This window comes from Saccopteryx leptura, chromosome 5, assembly GCF_036850995.1.
Source record: "Saccopteryx leptura isolate mSacLep1 chromosome 5, mSacLep1_pri_phased_curated, whole genome shotgun sequence".
Lineage (NCBI taxonomy): Eukaryota > Metazoa > Chordata > Mammalia > Chiroptera > Emballonuridae > Saccopteryx > Saccopteryx leptura.
In genome coordinates, this window is record NC_089507.1 from 91,348,459 (window position 1) to 91,366,495 (window position 18,037).

General features: G+C 37.3%; 1 protein-coding gene across 6 annotated transcripts in view; it reads right to left on the reverse strand.

The window, feature by feature from the left end:
• The window catches only part of LEF1 (lymphoid enhancer binding factor 1), a 123,135-nt gene that overhangs the window by 101,410 nt on the left and 3,688 nt on the right, over window positions 1-18,037 (reverse strand). For all 6 annotated transcript variants that reach the window (XM_066385600.1, XM_066385601.1, XM_066385598.1 and 3 more), the window contains exons 2-3: window positions 17,771-17,837; window positions 16,204-16,337 (exon numbers count right to left, since the gene is read on the reverse strand). In XM_066385600.1, coding sequence (XP_066241697.1) covers window positions 16,204-16,337; window positions 17,771-17,837 — 201 coding nt within the window. The remainder of the gene's footprint in view (window positions 1-16,203; window positions 16,338-17,770; window positions 17,838-18,037) is intronic.

Below are 18,037 nucleotides of genomic sequence, written 5' to 3' on the forward strand. Positions count from 1 at the left end.
CTGCACTTCTGGTGCCCCCATGAGTTACTAATGCACCACATGCCCTCCCGGAACAGGCAAAGGCAATATTGGGTCAATTTTCTACCTTGTTTACTCCTAGGACAGAAAAACCTCCTTGGCCAGAGCACGGAGGTCAATTCTGGTGCTTGCAGTCCTGGGAGAAGTGTAAAGGTTTCCTTCTCGGATCCAGGCCCCAGGAAGCCCGGGGCTTTGAAACAAGCACACCACCAGGACAGTGCTGCCCTCCGGTCGCGCAACAGCCAGCCATTTGCTATTACCAGGTTCTAGACAAGAAAACTGACGCTGAACAAGTTGGGGACTTGTTCAAAGACACATGGCCAGTGAATGTCTTGCTAACTCCATGTCAGTATCTCCCCCCATTAAATTTACAACAATAGAACTTAAAAATATTTTTTTTAACTTTTAAAGTGTGTTTTTCTTCAGGTAACCAAGTATTTCAAACCTCACATTGCATACACAATATTGAATTCACACAAAAAACTATTAAAATAATAAAAATAAACATATGAGAGGTCCCTGAGTTATAAACTGTTTTTCTTATTTGTTAAGATAAATGTCACATTTCTTTTGCAACTACACAGAGACTTCTGTTCTTTCCTGATAGCCAGCCATCTTGGGAGGAAAAAATTCTGTTTGAAAAATTTAATCTCTGGCTAATTTCCCCAATTAGCTACATAAGAAACCCTCATAAAATCTAGTTAATATAATCTTGTTTTATTTAACTTAGCTTTTAGCTTAGAATTATTTGATAATCAGTGGTATGTAAGACATGAAAGCAAAAATCCTCAAGCCTACAACTCACAGATCTATCCGGGCACCTTATTCCCAGTGGGCAGAGCCCCTGCCATGGATATTGACCAACTATTTCCTATATATGGTAACTAAGCCACATGGTTTCCAAAGCAGTCATTTCCTGCTGTGTTTCCAACTATCGTGAAAATTTTCAAACTGTGAGTAAAGAAAAAGAAACAGAAAAGGTCAGAGTAATTTTTCCATTAGACACCTATCAAGTGGCTGCTCCTAGATCTGGGCTCAGGCGGTCAAGGTCCGGGGCATGTGCTCCAGCCACTATACCACATAAATCAATGGAAACTTACTTACCTCCATGAGATCCTGTCTGCCTAATTCTAATCGCAGTCAAGTCTGACAGCTCTTTAAAATGTGGTTAGAGTGCACAGAGCAAATGTCTCTTACAAGTCAAGGTTTCTGGTGGTTGTGTTAAGGAAACAGTAATGCAGTACCAACAACATAAAACAAGGAAAGATCTAACTCCCAGGTTCCATTCTTACCAAACACCAGTTATTCATCACCAATGTTTATAATTTTGTTCACTTAAAATGTTTTAGAGTTGGAGTTCCCAGTCTGGGCACATACAGGAACACAGCTCAATGTTTCTGTCTCTCTCTCTCCCTGCCTTTCTCTCAAAAAAACAAAAAAGCCAAAACAAAAAACAAACAAAAAAAATTATGATGGATGTAACTCTTTTTTAAAAATACTATAAATAAATTAAATAAAATGCCCTATCAGTATTTCTGAGTTCCTTTTTTAAATAGATTTAAGTTGCTCAATATGCATTACCTTTTCAACGGAAAAAGTGTTTAATAAGCAACTTTCTTGGCCCAAATACTCTCTACCATACTTCCAGTGGGCCACACTGACCTGAAAGCAGGTAAAGAAAGAATAGCACATTAAAAAACTACAGCCCTGTGAACTGCGTTAACAGGCTGCACCACTCCAGGAAGACCTGGCTTGTCTCTGCACACTCTGGACCCAGGTCAGTACCCGTGACCTGGCTCCTGCTCATTCTGTGGTTAAGCTGTGGGTGTCTGCAGTGTCTTTCCCTAATTAAACTGTAAGCTCCTTCGGAATGGTGACTCCATCTTCACTGTCAAACATCCATAATGGGGCTCAGCACAATGATTTTCAGAATAAGTACCTTCAATGAATACTTATGAGATGATTGATTAAATCATTCCTGAAATAAATGTTCTCTGGTGTTAGTCTTCATTCTACCAGGAAACTTGTTTGACCCTAAACTTTAAGGTTAGTTCAAAGACAATTACAACAACTGCTTCTGATTAGTGAAGTGAAATAAAATGTCCTTTTTGGTTACTGTGCCATCCTACCAGGGTCTGAAAAACTATATTAGCATCTTTCCTCCTGAAATAAAATACAAGAAATGAAAGCTAATGCTGAAAAGCATTTTCTTGTAAAACTTAGCTATTTGTTTACCCAATAACCAGAAAACAGATCTCAATTGTGTCGTAAAAAAACAGAGAAAAATAATCATCATTATTGGTATAGAATAATTTTGAAGATATAGTATTTCAAAAAGTAGTTGACAGAAATGGTTAAAATGCTTTATATAGAAAGAGTTCTCACAAATCAAGAAAGATATGAACAAGAAATTCACATAAACAGCATATAAAACAAACATAAATACGTACAAATGCATATTTACAATCTATTTAAATTGATGTTTCAAATTAGATGATTTCTATATAAACCTATAGAGCCTATAAAAAGATTATACATAAATATGTATTTTTAACAGGGCTTTATCATAGTATTATTTAACAAGCCACAAAAAACTTTAACATCCTTAGTTGAGGATAAAATCAATAAATTGAAATATTCTTATTACTGGATAGTAGCCAGCCATTACAATTGCTGATACAGACTTATATTTAATCACATGAAAAGATGAATACACAATATATTTTAATGAAGAAAATTATTATAAATCACTAACCTAATGAACCTATTTATGAAAATGCTTGTATTGTAGGTACAGATGGAGAAAGAACATCTGAAAGTGTGTGTGTATATAGATAGGAAACCGCTATCTGAATAACAGTAATATAAGTACTTTTTATTTCTTTCTGTCCTTTAGTGAGTTTTCCCCTGAGTTTTTAAAAAATGTATTACTTTTTAAAAACAAACCAATCAGTCAACAACAACAAAAAATATTTCCTTTTAAGACAGAAGAAAAGACTGTTTCTGGTAAGATCTCTTTACCACAAAGTTTCTGCACTTTTTGAAGGAAACCTGTTGAAAGTTCTCAGGAGCAGTCAATAATTCCAGGTAATTCTAAACTAATTTCTCTCACATAACGTAACATCATGACACCACAAAAATCACCACCAACAGCTCTAAAAAATGAAGCACATACCACATTTTAAATGCTTCTTACACAAAGAACACACTCTGGCAGCAGATTTTTTGCCTGTAAATGCTCAGTTCTCATGGAATGAGAAGGCAACATCATTTACCAGAGAATTCAAGAATCACAAAACCTTTGGCCACACAACTATTTGGTTATTCTCTCTTTGGTCCCTCAGACACAGGGCCTGTGGAAGTGAGCAATGGGATTCCCATAAAAACTGGGCATCTATCAACATGTGTCTGATTCACCCAAGAACAAATATTTCCTGGGAATTTTCACAAACATTTAGAAATTACATGGCTGTGTGTTGAATGAACCAGAGACAATTTTCAAGTATTCTTAGACCTGTTATTAAGTTACCACTAAAGCTGAACAGTCTACATTGTTTAATAAAACACAAACATAACAGATGCCTCTATAATCCTCAAAGCAGTTTATTGACATTGATTAAAGGATTCTTCTCAACACCCTTTTGAGGAGAAACTAGTTTATGAATTGCCCCCACCCCACCCCATCCCCACCCCCGCTCCTGAATCAGGGATATCTGGCTTTGAATCCAAAGTCTACCACTTAATAAATTCTGGCACTATAGCAATCAAATAACATCTTTGTGTCTCAGTTTCTCCATTGGAACATGCAGTAACAACTAGTATTCACTTCATAGTGATAGTGAGTCATTAATAAGGAAAACGCATTAGTTTATTCTAATATATTAATGCGATTACTTTCCTCATCTCTGGGTGATATTCAGTTCTATTTCCCACAATCACAGAGACTTCTGGTCAAGATCTAGACAGCTTCAGAGATACATAGGTGATTTTTCTGAGGCACTTAAGTTAAGTGATGGACCAAAAAGGTAGATGTCCATATTGTAAAAATGCTTGGTCCCAGATATTGGTTAATTTTTTGATTTCTTACCATAAAAGAGAAAACACAGGATCATCTTTAAGCCAAACTCATAAGTGGTTATCCTAAAACTTGCCCCTCTTTCTAGATTCACTATTTCCATGAATGCTGCCCCCTCATCATCAGGCAGGAACGTTCACCATGTTCATATATCCCCCTCTCCTGCATCCCACTGGCTGCCTTTGACTCCACGCTCTCCGCCACCACAACAGCTATCACTACCAAAACTTATGTTAAAGACATTCATAATTACATATACAATCACATTTTACACTCACAAAACCCTGTAAGTTAAGAATCAATTACATCTTACTGATGATAAATTCACTGATTCAATAACTACCTTGTATCTTCTGTGGCCAGTGACAGTGAGGACAAGAAGCTGAGGTTGCAGAAAGCACGCTGAGAGGAGTCAGGGCTGGAGCCCTGATTATGCTACCACTACTTACCAGGGGTCTGATCCGAGCAAATGACCTACTTCATCTGACCTTCCATTTCTTGGTCTGTTCCCTTTCTATGCCCCCTATTCCTCAGGTTCTCAGCCCTCATTATGCCTCAGTCCCCTCATCTGTAAAATAGGGATATTAGGAGATCATCAGGCTACTGTGATGATTAAATGAGTTAATACATAGAAAATGCTTAGAACAGATCCTTGTAGGTACACCAGGTACTCAAAACTAATAGCTAATATCTAGCCCATGAACTCTATATTTAATGCTCAGTTAATTTCTAAGCTAATGTCAGCTCTGTGACTTTGTATGAGTTTATATGAAGAATCTCCATTTAAACATGGATCGGTATCTGGTGTTATTACCTGGTATTAATGAAGTTTTAAAATGTCTGCTTTATTTATTCAACAAACAACTAGGGAGTAACCTGCTCTACGCAAGGTAGTATAACGGGTTCTGGGCTACAGAGATGAGTGAGACATGCTCCCTATCCTAAAGGTCTAACAATAGCTGAAAAATGCAGACACTGAGACAACCAACTATCATATAAGACATGGTGACAATTATAAAGAAGGTCCTATGGGAACTGATAGGAGAGAACATTTGGTCTTAACTGGTGGTGGAACCAGGAGGAGCTTCCTGGAAGACATACCATTTGGCCTGGACATTTAAGGATGAACGAGATTATGCTGGCGAGGCACTGCAGGGAGACAGGTGTTTGGGAAAGGGTTTAAGGAGCAGGTCTGGAAATGTAGCTGAGCCGGAAGTTACAGGGTAGGGCAGTGAGCAGGCAAGTGTTGAAAACTATATGGTCCAGGTTGCAGAAAGCTTTTAATATAATGCTAAAGAATGTGACTTTTATTCTTTGGTCAGTGGAGAAGACTCGGGGAGGAAACCTCCCGAGGTCTGAGCAGAAGTGAACAGAGTGCCAGCAGTCTCCACGAGGGACAGGACTGGACAGACCTGATGGAGAGAAAGGGAGCTAGGGTGGGGCCAACACACCTTACTTTAAGTCCAAGTCTCACGGCTCTCTTGGTGTGAGACCTTGTCTAAATCATCTAGGGTATCTGAACCTCAGTTAAATTTTGACCATTTACTGGGCCAGTGTTTCTTCAACCCTACTTCAGGTAACAATCAATAAGGTAACTTGCTAAAAGTGCACACGCATGACCCGTCTGCAGTTTCTGGTTCAGGTCATGTGCACAGGGGCCCCGGTTTCTCTTTTAAACATGAACACCAGTCATTTTGTTGAAGTTGGTCCCTCTTCCAGAAACAGTACTACTGACACAGAGTATTGGGTACTTTCACAGAAGAAAAGGTGGCAACCTACATTATAGGTGAAGAAGCCAAGGTTCAGAGAGAGGAACTGGCTGTAGAAACACAGCTAGTCAGGAACAGAGCACTGGGCTCCAGATCCTACTCTAACTGCAGTGCTCTGCTGACTCCCATCACATGTATGCAGCTGTGTTACCATCCCTGCCTTTGGCCCAGTCTGATCAATCTGATCAATGATTAGGTCTAAGGGGAGAACCACCCTTTCCTTCTCCCATGCCCCCCAGCTTGGCCAACAACATAGGAACTCTGCTCGCTTGGCAGAGGCAGCAGTCTTTTCCTCTCCCACTCCATCCTTCACTTTCCGCAGGGCGACCTACTCATCTCTGGTGACTGGGAGAAGAGCCTGGGCAAGGACAGACACTCCTGGTTTCTCTTTTGAAACTAGCTTGTCCAAGAGTGGGTCTGTTCTCATTTCCAGTATCTAGCAGGTAAACCTCTGCCTCTGTCAAGGAGGGGTGTGTTCAATTTAGGGACGTCAAAGTAAATCCAAATTCATAGTTCAAGCCACACTTCCAAACCAGCCTTACTAGCAAGCAGACTGGAACTCTGCTCTCCATCTGTCCAGCCTCTTGACTATTGCTGGACTTATTCTTGACCGGAACTGACCATAACCAACCAAACTCGAATATAATCAAGTACATACTTTTAAATACTGACTTTATGTATTTAAGGTTAAATTGTAATGCTGGGTTAACACAACATAAAAAGATACACTGCCTTTGACTCTACAATTCTACTTCTAGCAATTTATATCACAAAACAAAATTTGTACCAAGATTTAGTTAGAAAATATGTATTTCATTACAGTGTTACCTAAGATAGGGGAAAAGGTAATGACATCTGAATATCTAGCAAAAGACTAATTAGGCAATCATTATTAATGACATTACAAAAGAGAATAGAAGATATCCACTATATTATATTGGTGGGGGGAAAAGCAAGTTACAAAATGGTATATTATGTTCCCATTGCCATGAATGTATAACATACATTGTGTATGCTTATGTATATTTCTGTATGTGCATACAAATGGCTCTAAAGGCCACAAGTGAGTTTTAATAAGTGACCATCCCTGACAGTGGGATCCTGGGAAATTAATATTCATTACTCCTGTTGCTTATCTGAGTGTTCTAATTTTTCTAATGAACATTTATTGGTTTTTAATGAATTATTTCTTTTCATTTTCATTAAAAATAGCTAAGCATTACTGAAATTTCTAACATCATCAAAATAATAATTACTTTCCTATTTTACATTTTGATCACTATTATGATTCATGAATAAGTGTTTTATGTTCTGAAAGGCCAGATGGTTTTTTTTTAATGAAAACAAACAAGTGTTTAGACTCTGAGGAAAGGCACTGACTCCACACTTACTAAACTGAGGCATGTTATTGCTGCCCCTGAGGGTGAGCTCTTACTTAATATGGAGAGCATAACACCCATCCCCATTTTTCAGTTAAGGTGAAATTAAATTAGATAACCATGTAAATTGCCTAGCACAGTATCTGGCAAAATAGTTTAAAAAAATTTAAAAAGAATTATTTTTCCTCTTAAAATAACAAACTTCAGTTTTAATGTATACATAAAAAATAAACAAAAACCAATTCAAACTTGGGAGACTTAATTCCTTTCCAAACCCTGCTGGCTAGCTAACTATAGTGAACAGTAAACATATTTTTACTTAAGTACTTCTGAGTCTGTTTCAGAGTTCAAGGAAACCTAAGTGCTGCCCTCGCTGTACAGCTCAGCTGGTTGGAGCATCATCCCGAAGCACAGAGGTTGCTAGTTCGATCCTGGTCAGGGCACATACAGGGGCAGATTAATGTTCCTGTCTCTTCTCTCTCCCTCTCTCTCTCAAATCAATAAACATTAAAAAAAAAACCTCAGTATGAGGAGTCAAGATGAATAACACATTTGAGATAATATTACAGTATCTTTTCCCTTTATCCAAGTTATATAAAATAGTGTACCAAGGCAATACATGTGATCACAATTATTATGAGGTAGAATATATATTGTTTAAAATCAAGAATTCTGTACCAAGAAAGCTGATTCCATGGTGAAATACACTTTCATTCACTGGGTTTTATCGAGAGAAAAAAGAAGTCTTGACAGGACAGAAGCTGGAATTTTCCATGAGGCTAGAAAAACACCGACTGCTCTTAGCAGCCTGGCCAGCATACTCCCCTGGACCGAATCCTCTCAGGTGCCCTGAAAGCTAGAAAGATTTAAGTTAAAAGAAACTTTAAAGGGGAAAGGATAACTTGCCCATTGTCTTCTCCATTCGCATTTATAGAGCTCACCCCTCCAATTCCTGCAGTGGGGAAAAGAAACCAGCGCCTATGGAGGAAGGGGGAAGAAGCCTAACCAAAACACTCTTGCCCCATCCAGGGGGTTCAGAGCTATCTGGCAATTCCATAGCAAATACTAGGATACGAGATTTTTAACAAATATAACATTTAGGAATCTGATCCTTCACACATCTCATTCCCACACTAGAAGACCAGGGGGCCGAAGAGGAAACCAGGTGCTCTCCTAACAATGAGGAGAGAAAAGAAGCCCAAGAGAAGACAACCACGTTAATAAATAAGTCCCAAAACTATTATTTATGCACATTTTTAAAAAATTTTATTTAGAAAATTAAATTTAACAAGATGACATTAGTCAATAAGAATACATATTTTTTAAAGGTTACTGTAGGGCTTCAAATTACTCAGTGTTCAAATTCCAGGTCAGCATAGTAGCATAACAAGAACCAAAAATGTCTTCCCTTTCTCAGTTGCTTCCTGGGTACATACAGCCAAGGCTGCAATTCCCAGCAGGCTTACACCCTGAGACTCGTGCTTTGTTCCCTTAGCTAGAAAGCTGAGTGCTTTTGCAGGCTTTATCTGAATTCCACATCAAACATATAGGTAGGCAAGCTAGATATTAATATACCATTTTGTAAATAAGGAAACAAAGGCTGACAGAGGTTAAAAAAACTTTTCAAGGCTTTTGGGGAATAGTATTAGACTTGCGAGTAGTCGATTTCTAGGGGACTACCTACTTTTACCTAACAGGGACTCAAAACTTTTGCTTTTCCCATTGTAGAAGGATATAATCAATTGACAACACACACTGGCCTAAAATAACTCAGCACTGATGCTGCCACAAGCATTTAAAAAGAACACAAAACATTTTTTAATATTAAAATATATCTCAAGTGTTATGGGAAAAAATGTCCTTTTTATCTGAGAAAGAATAAAAGTGAAGTAAAAAGCATTAACCATAATATTAAAACATAATTGAAGATGGTTTTCTTTTTATTCTATTTCCATCTCAAGTACCCTTCTGAAAAAAGAAAAAAAATTTTTTTCTATCATCTCCTAATCTTCAGTTAAAGCTTCTAAGACCTAAGTTAGAGGTAAGTACTTCTTATGCTCAGTTCTCCTAGGAGGGTCCACCCCCATGCCTTTTACTCTAGCAGCAAGCTCAGCGGCTGACTGCTCTCAGCTTTTGGAAACTTAACATTCTGTAAGGAACGACTGACTTTCCTCACAAAAGTCCTCAGTTTAATGCTCTTTTCACTGATGCAACAAATCAGAGAAAAAGTAAAATAATAAAATGCTAAGGATAATTTAGCAGACATGTTCAGATTTTGCTTTTCACAACAGCATTTGATTAGATAAAAAGAAATCTTTTGGAAATATCCAAAAAACCTACATGAAAATTTTCTAGTACATTCTTTATTCAGTAAATCTACTTAAGTGCCTTTTCTGTGCTAGACTAAATGTAACTATCTCAAAATTCATCAGCAGTCTCAGATCAGTTGATCAGATAAAGCAACTATCAATTAGTAGTTGATAGGTTTCACTGCAAAATAAAAATATAAAAACTTATAAAAATATCTTAGTATATTAGCTATTAAAATTTTGTTTTGGTAACTGTTTCATTCAGAAGCTGATAATCATAAAGAACATTAAAGTTACACTAGAGCCTGACCAGGCGATGGCGCAGTGGATAGAGCATTGGACTGGGATGCAGAGGACCCAAGTTCGAGACCCCGAGGTCGCCAGCTTGAGCGCGGGCTCATATGGTTTGAGCAAAGCTCACCAGCTTGGACCCAAGGTCACTGGCTTGAGCAAGGGGTTACTTGGTCTGCTGAAGGCCCACGGTCAAGGCACATATGAGAAAGCAATCAATGAACAACTAAGGTGTCACAACAAAAAACTGATGATTGATGCTTCTCATCTCTTTCTGTTCCTGTCTGTCTGTCCCTATCTATCCCTCTCTCTGACTCTCTCTCTGTCTCTGTAAAAAAAAAATAAGTTACACTAGAGCCACTCTTTTTATTTTTTATATTATAGAGCCTTTGTTCCACGCAGCCCTCATTCAACCTTTCTCTATGTTGAGTGAAGTAGCAATAGGCCTCTTTTTAAAAGTGAATATAACATCAATAATACATTACTATTTGTGGGCATAACTAGGTACAATGGTCTATAATCAAATGTTTTTTTAGGTTTACTCGTCCCTCATTAGTTGCAAAAATAAAATACATTTCTAGACCTGTGGTGTCACGTCTCTGCCAGTCATTTTTCAGTCAGATGGAGACAGGTAACCAAAACTCTTGTTTGCTCTGTGATGGCCTTGCAAATTTTCCACTACAAACCAAAGGCAGGTAAGTACCATTTCTTTAGTAAGCTTTCTAAGTGGTCTAAGTATAGCAAGTAGATAACTTCAGCAGGTTTTTAAATTTAGACAGAATAGGTATTGTGTGCAAATACACTATTTTATAGAGATTACAATCCTCTGGACAGCCTCTGTTATTAGTTTATAAATAGTCCAGGCTATGTTACCAAAATCTATGGAGTTAGCAATCCTTGTTCTCAGTCTATGCTCAATTCTTGAAGCTCCCCTTTGGTGCCTTTCAACCCCCTCCCAAGTCTTTGTTGTTGGTCTTTAGGTCATTTTCTGGATTTATACCTCTAAACCTTAGAGACTGAATCATTTATTTGCCTGAAATGACATGAGTTTACAGAAGAGTCTACAGTTTCTAGACTGTTTCTTCATAAAGTCACAATATTTAAAAATGATTATGAATTCAAAACATATCTTTAAAATTACTTAGATAAAATCCAATGGTTGCCTTTTCCAAATGAGTAAGGGTCTGTCAGGATAGTACCACACTGTACTAAGTCTCTTAATTGCTACAATATTAGCTTTCCACAGACTGGTTCAGTTTATCATAACCATTTAAGTCATAACTTTAAAGATGAAGTATTAAGTGAATATCCTCTTTTTAAAAACCCTAGTCCCAATGACAGCGCCTATATAATACTGAGTTCTACCTTCTCCATAAATAAAACAGATGTACTTTATTGCTGGCCCACAGACAATGTTGGCATATTTTGTCATTCAATTCCAAGTCCACCTCAAAATCAAAGAGAAATCAGTTTTATAAAATTCTAATTCTGTCCACAATACATCATAAATGCGAAACAAAAGAAATCAGAGAGGAATGGAACATCCAAGTGCTTAAAAAAATGTCAGTCATATAAACTAAAAATGGTTCTGTCTAAGGAACTACCAGGATTAGTTTTAAAAAAATGACTCAAAAGCTGAAAATTTTCTCAGTTGATGTTATGGTTCGAAGGCTTGTGAGACAACAAAGTCCCGATAGACCTATTTGTGCGGCCTTATCTCTTTCCCTTTAAATCGCACATGAGTCTCTGACCACGAGACTGGATCAAAATAACGAGGCTGATGAGAGCAAGTCTAGGACCTGTGTGGGGACAGGGAGAGGGTTACTTCAAAGAGCAAGTTTCTGCTGGTTGGCTCAATGGCCAAATTTTAGTGAAACTGGATTGTTCTCGTGTCTTTATGAATAAACAAGAAATTTCTAGGATTATTTAAAAAAAAACTCTGAATACAGGTCATACTCGTGTGGTACCCAGTCAAGCAAGTACAACACCAGCTCCTGAAAGGCCATACAGTGCGGCTTCCTGGGCCACTGGAATAAGCAAATTGTTGGTCATAAGATATCTGAAGGGGGAAGGGCGGCAATAGCACTCAATTATTCTTATTGTGATCCTTTCCCAACTTTGTAGCAGTACAATTAAGAAGGAATCAAACAGAAGAGTCTGGGGCTTTCCCATGCTTTCTTCTGACATCAACATTCAAATCTGAGAGAGGTACACTTTCTAAAACTTAAGTTCTCCTGCGAGGTAAAGAGGAATGTTTGATATTTAGCTTCAAAAAGTATAAAACAAGTTAGAAAACTAAAAATAATTTATAGTAAGTCCAATTAAGTAGCTCCCTGCAATAAAGTGAAAAGACACAATGCCATAAAAATCTTGCTTGAAATACAAGCCAGTCTCCTCTACCCATGAATTATTATTTCTACGACTGTGTTCAAAAGTATACAGGAATATACTGTACACTGATTCAAGTGTAAGCATACTGATTAGACATATCCACCTTAGCTCCTTAATTCCAAATATGAGAAACAACAAAAATCAAATCTCAGTTGTTTGCAAGCAAATACAAACATGGGGGGAGGTTAGACAAAGTATAATAGATATAATTCTGTTCATCACAATTCTAAATGTTGAGTCCTTTAAGGTAAAACCGATACACTATAACTCAAACTAATGAGCTGTTCCAAATAATGGGAAAACAAACAAACAAACTAAACATTTTAATAGCAATGTCCAATAAAAATAAGAAAGATAAAATGCAAACAAACATCTTCCTTTCCCACCTAAAAATCTATCCTCAGAAAGATCACAAGAAAGCAAACATGCAGTCAGCAGCACTATGCTGACCAGGTGCTTACTGTGGTTGGCAGGACCCAGCTGCGACGTTTGCTGTCACTTCCTGCACTAAGCCAGCTGCTTTTCCCTCCCCTGAGCAGCTGAAGAGAAATGAGATGTTTCTCTTCAAAGGTGTTAAACATTTGGGTTGTGTGAGGGACAAATGGAAGCCTGACACCTAAGATGAATAACCACAGTGCGTTAGGCCAGCGGGAACTTTCACCATGTTAAAGCCAGCACGCTCACCGCTCACACGGTGTTCAGGCACACAAGGGCCAGGACCCCACAGAGGAGGTAACAAACTACGTCTTCCTTTTAATATTAACCTTTACCATTGGCCTTCAGGGATTTTCATAAATAAAGACTCGGAGAAAGAAAGGCTGGCGGGTATGCTTTTAATACACTTGCCAGGGTCTTTGCTCTGCCATATTTAACAGATTTCCACATCATCTCACTCTGTACGAAGACAAGCCAAGGTTTACTGTGTTTCAAGAACTCACACTGACACCAAATGCATTATCATTACAGGTACTTTCTTGTTAGGCCTATTTTATCTGAACTAAGAATTTTTATTTTAAAATCCTGTCAGACACCCATTTGTAGGAAGTGTGGTATAGACACACCTCTAAGAATTCCAGTTCTGGAAGGATTTAATTAGCCTATTAAAATTTCCCTTCTGAAGGAAAAAGCTGGACTGGAGAAGGTGGTTCTCCGAGTAGGTTAATATTATACGTGGGCCACATGTATGTCAGTGTCTAAAAAAGAGGAAAAGCATATAAAATTATTAGAATGAGCTACCAGTAGAAACGTTTGTGTGTGTGCCAGTAGCTCTAGCTGGTCTTCTCCGAATTACCTGCTGTTACTACAAATGGAAGATTCTGTGTGGGGAAGGGGTGGCAGGGCCTTCCCCCACCCCCAGATGTTATTCTAGTTCTAACACCTGCAGGCAGCAGATGCAGTAAACAAGCAGTTGTTTGTAATGCAAATTCCAGGAACGGGGATGCCTCAGGGGTGCTCCCACCATAAGCCCAAACACAAATGGTCACCCAGCTCCTGACACCCCAAGTAAAAAACTATCACTGTGGATGTCAGTTATACAAACACTGGTTCTGCTAAGGACAGAGTTAGAGAGCAGAAGGCAGAAGTGTGGTTAGGGGGCGAAGGAGAGAGGCTGCCTTCCGGTTAAAGTGTTTTGGGTCTCAGACATGCTAAAAACAGCTGTTAGGTATTAAAAACCAAAGATTGTAACTCACTTCTGTGGAACCTTAAAAAAAATTGGACATAGCCTTGTGGTTAAAACTGGAAAGCTTCTGAAATTGTGCAAACTGCAGAATACCTGTAAGAAAATTTACCTAAAGTAAGTATGTCCTAAAATTTAACAGAATAAAGAAAAACAGCAGATAACAGGGCAAAGTAACTCTTTCCTGACAACAGCCCTCTCCTTCACTCTATACCCACCAACATTTATTCTGGCCACAAATCTTTCCTCAACAATGAACGGCTGTTCAATTTACTGACCTCAAATTTTTAATACTTACACTAACAACAAATACCTTCCATCCTCTATCAAAGTTTCAAAATGATTAATATATGGGACTTGAGGGCAGAAGAAAAAGCTGGAGAAACGCTGAAGGCAGAAAATGCTGGTTGAAAGAGGAAGAGAAGCTTCATTTTCAATATTAGTGGGATCATTTATAAATACCAATAGATTATTATACTGACTTTAAAATTGTTTTGAAAGAAGTAGCTGAACTAAGGAATAAATCCCACAGACTTATTAAGCATTAACTCTGCAAAACTGAAAAATATACAATTGTTTTAGTGACTATTTTCTATTGTTTAACAAGTCAGAGACTATAATACAGATTTGACAGAAAGATCTGTTGTTCTAAAAAGCCTTTTAACAGAAATCTTCAATTATTCCTTATCTAAAACATATTCTCTATCCCTTCAAAAAAACCAACACAACAAAATATCCCAATTATAAAAAAAATATCTAATAGGTTTGTATGTTCAATTCAACAAATATAAAGTCACCTACAAATTTTAAAACCCAGAGAAGCAGTTATTTGGGGGTGATCTCTAAAAATTAAACTGCAATTGTTTTTATTATTTCATTCACTTTTTAGGTAGAAAGAGATTCATATTTACCACACAAGCATCTCTATCATTAAAATATTTTAAAAACCTTTTAAAATAAAATGTGGAATTCTTACTACCTATAAACAAGATCTCCAAGATCACTGATATTTTAGCTGTGATACGAAAATTAGAAAAATCTTATTCCCTACTTGAAAGGCCAAAGATCTTTTTGAAATCTGTGGAAAAAGAATTACAATAACTTCTAAATCACACACTGCCCACATAAAGTAGTTATATTTCACATACCTATGATTTCAAAAGTCAAATACTGTGAATAATCAGCATAAACACAAACACTCTTGTGAGTAGGAGCCACTCCTCTTTGCTATTTTGGTGAACCCAGATTCTGTTCACCCAAGTATTAATGACAGTTCTTTCCCTAGGTGTCTGTGACTGATTTTTTTTCACTGAGTAGAAGGACTGAGCTAATAAGGCAAAAATCACAGGTTCCTTTGTACGATCAGAATCTGACCCAGGAGGGCCTAGTAGACTGAAACTCTAATCCCCCAAACCAGACATACATGCTTCTCATTTTATTTTAGGTGGCAGAGGGAGAGGGAGACCAAGTGAAGGTAAATCTATTGATGGAGCAGTAAAAATCAATCCCCACCGCCACAGGATGGTTCTCAGGGGGGACCCCATCACCAGCACATCTAACGTTCATATACTACACAAGTTAACTTTTAGATGCTCTCTTAATATAAATGAGGATTCCCTTCAAAGCCAAGAGATATACCGCCTGGCACTCTTCACAGTGCTATATATATATTTGCATCATGCAGTGACAGTGCCACTGCCTTTTTAGAATGCTGAAAGTAAACTGAATCACGAGATAAAGACAATTTTCACAGGGTTATCATCAGGTGATACTTTTTCAACAACTAACAATAAAATCAGCTAACGCCAACTGGTTTTAAAGAAACATTGGTTAATATAATAAAAGGAGGACACTGTATTAAATGCTGAAGTAGCATTCCAAATGTTCAGTTTCAAATAAGCCAAAGTATGTCTGATTCTAGGTAGCTATGGACACTGAAAGCTATATAGTACTTGCCTAACTGAAAGGGTAAATCAATTTCTCCCTCTCATCAGCACAGAAAGCACAATACTCATAAAATTACAAATGTGTTGACTTAACTTCACTTGATTTCATGACAATTAGTGATCTGCTATTTATTAATCTTAACCAATAAGCCAAAGGCTAAAATTCCAAATGCAAGACATCAAAGTTAGCACTCTTAAGGCAGCCATTCCTCATAACAGGTCTTATTCAGCAATGACCAGTCATATATAATTAAAGCATTTCCAGTGTGTTTTAAAAAACCATTTTGCCAAAATACAAATTAATTTGCTTTTCAAAAAATAATCTGCAACAACAGCATGTTACTCACTGTTCTCGGAATGGGTGGAGAAAGAGATCCATTTGACATGTATGGGTCATTATTCATATTTGGCATCATTATGTACCCGGAATAACTCGAGTAGGAGGGTCCCTTGCTGTAGAGGCCGCCATCTGGATGCTTTCCTGAGAATCCAAAGAACGACTGATGATGCGCTGGCTTCTTTGCTATATCACTATTTTTTATCTGAAAATCAACTTGTTCTATGACAAATCAGACCTTACATAAAATAGCTGTTTACAAAATACTGTAACTGAATTATTATGCTTTATTTTAGATTGACAGTATTTATTCTCTTAAATAAAATTAGCAGTGAACCAGATGTTTTAAAAACATGTGGTTCAATTTATTTCTACTACTGACTGGTGTTTTTACAAAAATCAGTGTTATCCATCTAACTTAATTTGTTCTAATACTAACAAACTGGACTAAAAAATAGACACATGGAAGAACACACACAAAACAAGCCTAAAGCTATAATGTAAAGCTATTTACACATGTATACATTTATACACCTAAAGTTATGCTTCACCTCCCTTATAGTCAAACTCAAAAATCCTACCTGTGCTTCTAGATTTCTAAAAATTTCTAGATTTTACTTAAGGAGAGAGCTGTAATTAGCATATGGAAAACTACTCAAAGTTATGAAGGATTAACTCCAGGAGACTTATTTTATGTGCTACATTTACATCATTTTGCCAAAGTAATTTGTGTGTGTTCGGTATAAACATTTCTTCTCTTTAATATGTCTAACAACTTTGAAGCTCAGGAAAAAGCCTGGTAATACAGTTCTTTTCCCTTCTTCTCTGGACTGACATATTGTCCATACAAACACTTCGTTCTGGTCAGGCCAACTGTAAATAATTAAAGGAGAACAGAAAAGCAGACTGTCCAACAAGGAAAACCTACAGATTCCTTGGTTCTTTTAAAATTACACCGAGTTCTCCTGAAGTATTAAAATTATATACAATTTTTAAAGTTTTGAGCAAGAATCAGAAATGGGGAGGAAGTCTGACTATCAAATTTCATATTCATAGTTCCTAATTTCACAAATAAAGTTTTATATTAGATTCTGCTTTACTGAGCCATATTTAGTCTATGCATTCTCTGCCTGCCTTCTCACTGTAAGTAGTAACAGCAATTTAACAAACGAAAATCCATTTGAAACTATTCATGTTGGAAAATAAATTGGTTTAGACTGTCACTCTTTGTAACATGCAGGGGGAAAAATGCTAAAGATCTAAGCATTAAAAATTAGAGCTTTAGGTAAAATGAGTTAAAGAGGAAAACTCATTATTTCCTCTTCCACAAAGAATGTGGAAACCAGCTGAAATCGAAAGACCCCTAGGTCATTCAAAAACAGTTTTTACATTACATAAATACACATCAGAGATAAGTATTAAGTTCCCTGGGTTTTCTTTCCTATTTTGTTTAAATAGTGGGCATAGACTTACCACATATGATCTCAGTTTTTGGACTTAAAATAGAAAAACATACCTACATTCACAAATTGCACTTGCTTAATGATAAAGTTGGGAGAAGTAGAATGAAATCTTACCGTCATCAGGGTGTTCTCTGGCCTTGTCATGGTAGGACTCCTGAGAGGTTTGTGCTTGTCTGGCCACCTAACAACATGAATTCCCATCGCCAAAAGAAAGAAAATCACCTTAGAGTTTGTGACAACACTGATTTAAGTGTATGTCTACTGATAATTTTGAAAAGGAGGGTTAGGTGCAATTCAATCACCTGTTTTATTAATCTAAGAGGTGGAAGCTAGGGTTGAGTACTGGGAAATCTTTTTCTTGTCAACATGTATTTTTCTGAA